This window comes from Perca fluviatilis, chromosome 11 (genome assembly GCF_010015445.1).
Source record: "Perca fluviatilis chromosome 11, GENO_Pfluv_1.0, whole genome shotgun sequence".
In the NCBI taxonomy this organism is placed as follows: domain Eukaryota; kingdom Metazoa; phylum Chordata; class Actinopteri; order Perciformes; family Percidae; genus Perca; species Perca fluviatilis.
The window spans coordinates 167,432-177,276 of NC_053122.1; the positions used below are offsets into that span (position 1 = coordinate 167,432).

The window sequence follows — 9,845 nt, forward strand, 5'->3', positions numbered from 1 at the left end:
TGCTTGCTCATACAGACTCTGAATGGGCTTATATTCTCTCCTCCCCACGAATATCACCAACTCTGCTGCTTCATCGCAAAACTGCCACGCCAGTGCTCTCCCCGTGCTGGCGTGGGTTTCCTCCGGGCGCTCCGGTTTCTCCCCACCATGAAGACACGCACACCAGGACTACGGTTGGAAATTAGCCGACTGGCTAATACGGCCGTATTTACAGAAATGTTGATTAATGTGCATTGTCCTAATCAAAATACATGTCTTAATCAAATAAATAAATCTTAAATTGCAACGGTAGATTACCAAAGATAAGGCAAGGCAGCTTTATTTGTAGAGCACATTTCAGCAACAGGGCAATTCAAAGTGCTTTACATAAAACATTAAAGAGCAGTTAGAAGACAATTAAAAACAATTTAAAAACATTAATAAACAAATTAAAAACATTAAAAGACAAGAATAAAATTGATAGGGCAGTATAAGAATAAAAGTTACAGTGCAGTATAAGAAATTAAAGTTAATAAAATCGATTATTTAAAGAAAAGCAACATCAAAAAATAGGTCTTTAGCTTAGATTTAAAAGAACTGAGAGTTGCAGCGGACCTGCAGGTTTCTGGGAGTTTGTTCCAAAGATGTGGAGCATAAAAACTGAACCATAATCAACCATATCATCTCCGACTGGTTTTTATTAGATTGTCACAGGACATAACAGAAATAGGACCCGGAGCAGCAGCCTCATGACATCATCATATGCCACCTTGAGCCTCTTTTTCTTATAGTCAGACCACATAGTACACAATTATTAGAATAGCTTATCCCTCTGGTTTTAATCAAACTAAGGTGGCGTGCTAGCACGTAGTTTCCCTCCTGTTCTACTCACCGGAGATTCTTAACTTATCCGACTCTGGTCCGGCCAATCACATGGTGTATAGAGCCGGTGGGCGGGGCTTATGGTCTTCTGAAGACTTGGAGTTCAGCTTCTCTTTGAGAAAAGAACAAAGAACGGCTCTGAAGTCATTCTTTAAAAAGGAAGATGTGTTCAGAGTTTAAAGTTTAATCTACCAGCTAGCCTTGCTCTGATTGGTTGGAGAGCTATCCTATTGGTGCAGAGGGAATTAGAAAGACAACCGTTTGTCCCGCCTCTCGGATTGAGCCCTGACCAATGGGGAGCTCCCAGACCCAACTGGACAGGGTCAGGGTTCTGAGGTTTTGGACAGGAATTAAACGTGTATCAAAGCCGTCCCCGGCTGGGATGGGGTCAGAGTGGACCGACCTTAATGATGTCACTTCCTGTGTGTTCCAGGTGAGGGACCTGTTCGTCATGGCGAGGAAGAACGCTCCCTGCATCCTCTTCATCGACGAGATCGACGCCGTCGGACGCAAACGAGGACGAGGAAACTTCGGAGGGCAGAGCGAGCAGGAGAACACGCTGAACCAGCTGCTGGTGGAGATGGACGGTACCACAGGGGCATCATGGGAAATACAACACAGGGGCATCATGGGAAATACAACACAGGGGCATCATGGGAAATATAACACAGGGGCATCATGGGAAATACAACACAGGGGCATCATGGGAAATATAACACAGGGGCATCATGGGAAATATAACACAGGGGCATCATGGGAAATATAACACAGGGCCTTAGTGGTCCCCTAATACTGTATCTGAAGTCTCTTTTATATAGACCTTAGTGGTCCCCTAATACTGTATCTGAAGTCTCTTTTATATAGGCCTTAGTGGTCCCCTAATACTGTATCTGAAGTCTCTTTTATATAGACTTAGTTAAAATTAGTGGTCCCCTAATACTGTATCTGAAGTCTCTTTATATAGACCTTAGTGGTCCCCCTAATACTGTATCTGAAGTCTCTTTTATATAGACCTTAGTGGTCCCCTAATACTGTATCTGAAGTCTCTTTATATAGACCTTAGTGGTCCCCTAATACTGTATCTGAAGTCTCTTTATATAGACCTTAGTGGTCCCCTAATACTGTATCTGAAGTCTCTTTTATATAGGCCTTAGTGGTCCCTAATACTGTATCTGAAGTCTCTTTTATATAAGACCTTAGTGGTCCCTAATACTGTATCTGAAGTCTCTTTTATATAGACCTTAGTGGTCCCCTAATACTGTATCTGAAGTCTCTTTTATATAGACCTTAGTGGTCCCCTAATACTGTATCTGAAGTCTCTTTTATATAGACCTTAGTGGTCCCCTAATACTGGATCTGAAGTCTCTTTTATATAGGCCTTAGTGGTCCCCTAATACTGTATCTGAAGTCTCTTTATATAGACCTTAGTGGTCCCCTAATACTGTATCTGAAGTCTCTTTTATATAGGCCTTAGTGGTCCCCTAATACTGTATCTGAAGTCTCTTTTATATAGACCTTAGTGGTCCCCTAATACTGTATCTGAAGTCTCTTTTATATAGACCTTAGTGGTCCCCTAATACTGTATCTGAAGTCTCTTTATATAGACCTTAGTGGTCCCCTAATACTGTATCTGAAGTCTCTTTTATATAGGCCTTAGTGGTCCCCTAATACTGTATCTGAAGTCTCTTTTATATAGACCTTAGTGGTCCCCTAATACTGTATCTGAAGTCTCTTTATATAGACCTTAGTGGTCCCCTAATACTGTATCTGAAGTCTCTTTTATATAGACCTTAGTGGTCCCCTAATACTGTATCTGAAGTCTCTTTTATATAGACCTTAGTGGTCCCCTAATACTGTATCTGAAGTCTCTTTTATATAGGCCTTAGTGGTCCCCTAATACTGTATCTGAAGTCTCTTTTATATAGACCTTAGTGGTCCCCTAATACTGTATCTGAAGTCTCTTTTATATAGACCTTAGTGGTCCCCTTAATACTGTATCTGAAGTCTCTTTTATATAGACCTTAGTGGTCCCCTAATACTGTATCTGAAGTCTCTTTTATATAGGCCTTAGTGGTCCCCTTAATACTGTATCTGAAGTCTCTTTTATATAGACCTTAGTGGTCCCCTAATACTGTATCTGAAGTCTCTTTTATATAGACCTTAGTGGTCCCCTAATACTGTATCTGAAGTCTCTTTTATATAGACCTTAGTGGTCCCCTAATACTGTATCTGAGGTCTCTTTTATATAGACCTTAGTGGTCCCCTAATACTGTATCTGAGGTCTCTTTTATATAGACCTTAGTGGTCCCCTAATACTGTATCTGAAGTCTCTTTTATATAGACCTTAGTGGTCCCCTAATACTGTATCTGAAGTCTCTTTTATATAGACCTTAGTGGTCCCCTATTACTGTATCTGAGGTCTCTTTTATATAGACCTTAGTGGTCCCCTAATACTGTATCTGAAGTCTCTTTTATATAGACCTTAGTGGTCCCCTAATACTGTATCTGAAGTCTCTTTTATATAGACCTTAGTGGTCCCCTTAATACTGTATCTGAAGTCTCTTTTATATAGACCTTAGTGGTCCCCTAATACTGTATCTGAAGTCTCTTTTATATAGACCTTAGTGGTCCCCTAATACTGTATCTGAAGTCTCTTTTATATAGACCTTAGTGGTCCCCTAATACTGTATCTGAAGTCTCTTTTATATAGACCTTAGTGGTCCCCTAATACTGTATCTGAAGTCTCTTTTATATAGACCTTAGTGGTCCCCTAATACTGTATCTGAAGTCTCTTTATATAGACCTTAGTGGTCCCCTAATACTGTATCATCATCAGGGTTCAACACGGCCACCAACGTGGTCGTTCTGGCGGGAACCAACCGGCCGGACATCCTGGACCCGGCGCTGATGAGACCGGGACGCTTCGACAGGCAGATTTATATCGGTGAGGACAGAGACACACACAGACACACACACACACAGAGACACACACACACAGAGACACACACACACATACACACACACAGAGACACACACACACATACACACACACACACATACACAGACACACACATACACAGAGACACACACACACAGGCACACACAGACACACACACAGACACACACACACACAGACACACACACACACAGACACACACACACACACACACACACACACAGAGACACACACACACATACACACATACACAGACACACACATACACAGAGACACACACACACAGGCACACACAGACACACACACAGACACACACACACACAGACACACACACCTATATCAATCAATCAATCAATTTATTTATATATAGCACGCTTAAAAACAACCATGGTTGACCAAGGTGCTTCACAGGTTAAAACAACAACAACAAATTACTGCTCATACATTTTATACAACAATAAAACATGTGTAATATACAGTATACGAGGTATAGTGAAATTAAAATAAACTTAAAATTACCAGGAAATAACAAACCTAACTCGAAGGAAAAGCCAAAGAAAAGTAATGAGTTTTTAACAATGATTTAAAGCATTCCAGAGTTTGGCAGGTTCTGATATGGACTGGCAAGTTGTTCCACAAGTTAGGGGCAGCTACACTGAAGGCTCGATCACCTCTGGTTTTTAGTCTGCTTCTCGGTACATCCAAGAGGAGGAGATTAGCGGATCTTAGCACTCTAGCCGGGATATGAGCGTGCAGAAGCTCTGTTAAATATAATGGAGCCAGGCCATTTAAGCATTTAAAAGTCAGTAGTAAAATTTTAAAATCGATCCTATAATGAACAGGGAGCCAGTGGAGGTGACGCAACACAGGTGTGATATGGTCCCTCTTCCTCTTTCCTGTCAAGAGACGTGCAGCCGCATTTTGGACTAACTGCAAACGCTGAAGCGATGACTTATCTAAGCCCACGTACAACGAGTTACAGTAGTCAAGGCGAGAGGTTATAAGGGCATTTATCACCCTTTCCAGATCTTTAGGATGGAGATATGCCTTTACCTTGGCTATAGTTCTCAACTGGAAAAAACATGATCTGACAGTGGCGGATATTTGTTTATCAAGCTTAAATGCACTATCTAACACAACACCAAGACTCCTCACAGTTGAACGACTGTTCGAAGCCAAGGGGCCAAGATAATTTAAATCAAGAGGTTTAGGGTTTCCAAATACTATGAGCTCTGTCTTTTCTCCATTTAAATTTAGAAAGTTTAAATTCATCCATGTTTTAATGTCTTTCATACAATCAAACAGGGGCTGCAGATTTTTTACGTTCAGGGGCATATAAGATATGAATATATCTTATATAGCATATATGAATGTCGTCTGCATAACAGTGAAAGGAGACCTCGTGCCTTTCAAAAATGGAGGCCAGGGGCAGCATATACAAATAAAATAAAATGGGGCCTAAGACGGAACCTTGGGGGACACCGCAGGTAAATGGAGCCTATATGAATTAGGTGTTTGATAGACGAGTGACTCAGCGTTTTTGACGGGTGAATTAGGTGTTTGATAGAGGAGCGACTCAGCGTTTTTGACGGGTGAATTAGGTGTTTGATAGAGGAGCGACTCAGCGTTTTTGACGGGTGAATTAGGTGTTTGATAGAGGAGCGACTCAGCGTTTTTGACGGGTGAATTAGGTGTTTGATAGAGGAGCGACTCAGCGTTTTTGACGGGTGAATTAGGTGTTTGATAGACGAGTGACTCAGCGTTTTTGACGGGTGAATTAGGTGTTTGATAGACGGGTGAATTAGGTGTTTGATAGAGGAGTGACTCAGCGTTTTTGACGGGTGAATTAGGTGTTTGATAGACGAGTGACTCAGCGTTTTTGACGGGTGAATTAGGTGTTTGATAGACGAGTGACTCAGCGTTTTTGACGGGTGAATTAGGTGTTTGATAGACGAGTGACTCAGCGTTTTTGACGGGTGAAGTAGGTGTTTGATAGACGAGTGACTCAGCGTTTTTGACGGGTGAAGTAGGTGTTTGATAGACGAGTGAATTAGGTGTTTGATAGACGAGTGACTCAGCGTTTTTGACGGGTGAATTAGGTGTTTGATAGACGAGTGACTCAGCGTTTTTGACGGGTGAAGTAGGTGTTTGATAGACGAGTGACTCGCGTTTTTGACAGGTGAATTAGGTGTTTGATAGACGAGTGACTCAGCGTTTTTGACGGGTGAATTAGGTGTTTGATAGACGAGTGACTCAGCGTTTTTGACGGGTGAATTAGGTGTTTGATAGACGAGTGACTCAGCGTTTTTGACGGGTGAATTAGGTGTTTGATAGACGAGTGACTCAGCGTTTTTGACGGGTGAAGTAGGTGTTTGATAGACGAGTGACTCAGCGTTTTTGACGGGTGAATTAGGTGTTTGATAGACGAGTGAATTAGGTGTTTGATAGACGAGTGACTCAGCGTTTTTGACGGGTGAATTAGGTGTTTGATAGACGAGTGACTCAGCGTTTTTGACGGGTGAAGTAGGTGTTTGATAGACGAGTGACTCAGCGTTTTTGACAGGTGAATTAGGTGTTTGATAGACGAGTGACTCAGCGTTTTTTGTGTCCCAGGTCCTCCGGACATCAAAGGCCGAGCGTCCATCTTTAAAGTCCACCTGCGTCCTCTGAAGCTGGAGACGGAGCTGGACAAAGACGCTCTGGCCAGGAAGATGGCCGCCCTCACACCTGGCTTCTCAGGTACACATCTGGAACATCTGTCTGTCTGTCTGTCTGTCACACATCTGGAACATCAGGCTGTCTGTCTGTCTGTCTGTCAAACATCTGGAACATCAGGCTGTCTGTCTGTCTGTCTGTCACACATCTGGAACATCAGGCTGTCTGTCTGTCTGTCTGTCTGTCTGTCTTTCTGTCTGTCAAACATCTGGAACATCAGGCTGTCTTTCTGTCTGTCTGTCTGTCTGTCACACATCTGGAACATCAGGCTGTCTGTTTGTCTGTCTGTCTTTCTGTCTGTCAAACATCTGGAACATCAGGCTGTCGGTCTGTCTGTCTGTCTGTCTGTCTCTCACATCTGGAACATCAGGCTGTCTGTCTGTCAAACATCTGGAACATCAGGCTGTCTGTCTGTCTGTCTGTCTGTCTGTCTCTCACATCTGGAACATCAGGCTTTCTGTCTGTCAAACATCTGGAACATCAGGCTGTCTATCTGTCAAACATCTGTGCTGCCCCTTTTTTCCCTTTTTTTTTTGGCTTTTTTTTGGGGTTTTGGGGGGCCCCCCCCCCGGGGGGTTTTTTTTTTTTTGTGTCCGCCCTTGATATCTGCTAACGTCTGCAACGAGGCGGCTCTGATCGCCGCTCGCCACCTTTCAGACGCCATCAACCAGAAACACTTTGAACAGGCCATCGAGAGAGTCATCGGGGGTTAGAACACACACACACACACACACACACACACACAGACACACACACACACAGACACAGACACAGACACACACAGACACAGACACAGACACACACACACACACACACACACAGACACACACACACACACACAGACACACACACACACACACAGACACACACACACAGTTAGAGCAGTGTGTCCTGTATGTCTCTAATGTATTTGTAGATGAACATGAATATGGAGCTCCAGGTCATGATAACTCTGATGTTACATTCCAGCCAATAGGAAGACTGGAGGACGAGATGGTGAACAGGAACACAGATTTAGAGAATAGACAACTAAACATGCTACACACTGGGGCTTTAAACTGTTCCAGATGACCCCCCCGTGTGACCTCTGACCCCCCTGTGTGACCTCTGACCCCCACCGTGTGACCTCTGACCCCCCCCGTGTGACCTCTGACCCCCTGTGTGACCTCTGACCCCCGTGTGACCTCTGACCCCCCGTGTGACCTCTGACCCCCGTGTACCTCGGCCCCCGTGTGACCTCTGACCCCCCCCCGTGTGACCTCTGACCCCCCAGGTCTGGAGAAGAAGACCCAGGTGCTGCAGCCGGAGGAGAAGAAGACCGTGGCGTACCACGAGGCCGGCCACGCCGTCGCCGGCTGGTTCCTGGAGCACGCTGACCCGCTGCTGAAGGTCTCACTTCCTGTCTGACTGCTGCTGCTTCCTGTCTGACTGCTGCTGCTTCCTGTCTGACTGCTGCTGCTTCCTGTCTGACTGCTGCTGCTTCCTGCTTCTTATTTCACACATTTCTTTAACCTGTGGAGCGCCAATACGCTGCGTCATCTCTCTAAGCAGCCATCTTAGAAAAAGCTCTCATTGGCTATCAGCACGTCAATCATGGCAGTAGTAGCCAATCACATTCCCTTTCCAACGGTATATAGCATGATAGGAACATCAAATGGGAGCAGTCCAAATTAATGGGTAACAGACCTAAGCCCCGCCTCCCAGTGTTTGGGTTGTTGGGGTTTGGGGGGGGTGTGGGGGGGTGGGGGGGAGGGGGGAGTTTGGGGGTTTGGGGGGGTTTGGGGTTGGGGGGGGGGTGGGGGTTGGTTTTGGGGTTGGGGGGTTTTTGAACAGATGTTTGGAGATGTTTGAAATTGTGTGAGAAGGTGGAGGTTTTGGAGAAGGTTTGGAGAAGTTTGGAAGGTTTGGAGAATGGAAGTAGGTTTGGAGAGGTTTGGAAAGTTTGGAGAGGTTGGGGTTAGTATGGTTTGGTTTTGAAAATGTAGGGTTTTGGAGAAGTATTGGAGAGGTTTTGGAGAAGTATTGGAGAGGTTTTGGAGAAGTATTGGAGAGGTATTGGAGAAGTATTGGAGAAGTTTGGAGAAGTATTGGAGAAGTATTGGAGAAGTATTGGAGAAGTTATTGGAGAAGTATTGGAGAAGTATTTGAGATACCAACTACTGAAAGCTCCCTATCTCCCGTGAGGTTAGGACTAGAGTTGTGAAACGTTATCGGGGTCTTTTGGACCAGGTCTAGGAGGTCTTCTGGACCAGGTCTAGGAGGTCTTCTGGACCAGGTCTAGGAGGGTTCTGGACCAGGTCTAGGAGGTCTTCTGGACCAGGTCTAGGAGGGTTCTGGAGGGTTCTGGACCAGGTCTAGGAGGGTTCTGGACCAGGTCTAGGAGTGTTCTGGAGGGTTCTGGACCAGGTCTAGGAGGGTTCTGGACCAGGTCTAGGAGGGTTCTGGAGAGGTTTTGGAGAAGTATTGGAGAGGTATTGGAGAAGTATTGGAGAGGTTTTGGACGTTCGGTTGGAAAATGAAATTCGGCGTCGGTTCGATAAATGAAGAAAAATCGGCGATTCGAAAAATTAAATAGTTCGGCGAAATTCGATAAATTCGGCGATAAATAAAGTTAAATATCGAATTCATCAATTCATCGAAATTCGTCGAAAAATAAATAAATTCCATCGAAAGGATTCAATTCGGCGTTAAATAAAATTCGGCAGTTCGGCAAATTAAATTCGGCGAAAGTTAAGTTCAATCGTCATCAACATCGGCATCATCGTTTCAGGTCAGCCAGGTCGGTTAATCAGTTCGACATCGGCAGGTCAGTTAAGTTCGGCAATAAATTGGTCAGTCGGATCGAAAATCGGCGTCGAGGATTCGACGGGATTCGAAGTTCGTCGGTTCGGCATGTCGGCGGTTAAATGTCAGTTTAAAATAAATAAAATTGAAAGTTCGTTCGAAAAATTAAGTTCACGACAAATCGGCGAAGTTAAATAAGTTCGGCGTTAAATTCGGGTTCGGCGTTCGGCATCGACAGATTCGGCGTTAAATATCTCATCGACGGGATTCGGCGTTAAACGTTCGGCATCAGTTCCGTTAAATCGGTTAATCGGCGTTCGGCATCAAAGTTATCGGCGTTAAATTCGGCGTTCGGCGTTATCGGCGGTTAAGTGAAAGTTAAATGAAGTTGAAGTGTCGGATTCGTGGAAGTTCGAAGAATGTCGGTTGAAGTTCGACGTTAAATGGAAATCAGTTCGGTTGTCGGCGTTAAGTTGGTTCGTCGTCCGTCGGATTCGGCAGTTCGATTCGGCGTCGTCATCACCACGGG

General features: G+C 44.5%; 1 protein-coding gene across 1 annotated transcript in view; it reads left to right on the forward strand.

Annotated features, from left to right (window-relative positions):
• The window catches only part of LOC120568467 (AFG3-like protein 2), a 29,131-nt gene extending 21,190 nt beyond the window's left edge, over nucleotides 1-7,941 (forward strand). The window contains exons 9-13 of the mRNA XM_039816024.1: nucleotides 1,295-1,448; nucleotides 3,698-3,805; nucleotides 6,431-6,566; nucleotides 7,140-7,240; nucleotides 7,806-7,941. Coding sequence (XP_039671958.1) covers nucleotides 1,295-1,448; nucleotides 3,698-3,805; nucleotides 6,431-6,566; nucleotides 7,140-7,240; nucleotides 7,806-7,939 — 633 coding nt within the window. The 3' untranslated portion in view covers nucleotides 7,940-7,941. The remainder of the gene's footprint in view (nucleotides 1-1,294; nucleotides 1,449-3,697; nucleotides 3,806-6,430; nucleotides 6,567-7,139; nucleotides 7,241-7,805) is intronic.
• Nucleotides 7,942-9,845: the final 1,904 nt, after the last annotated feature.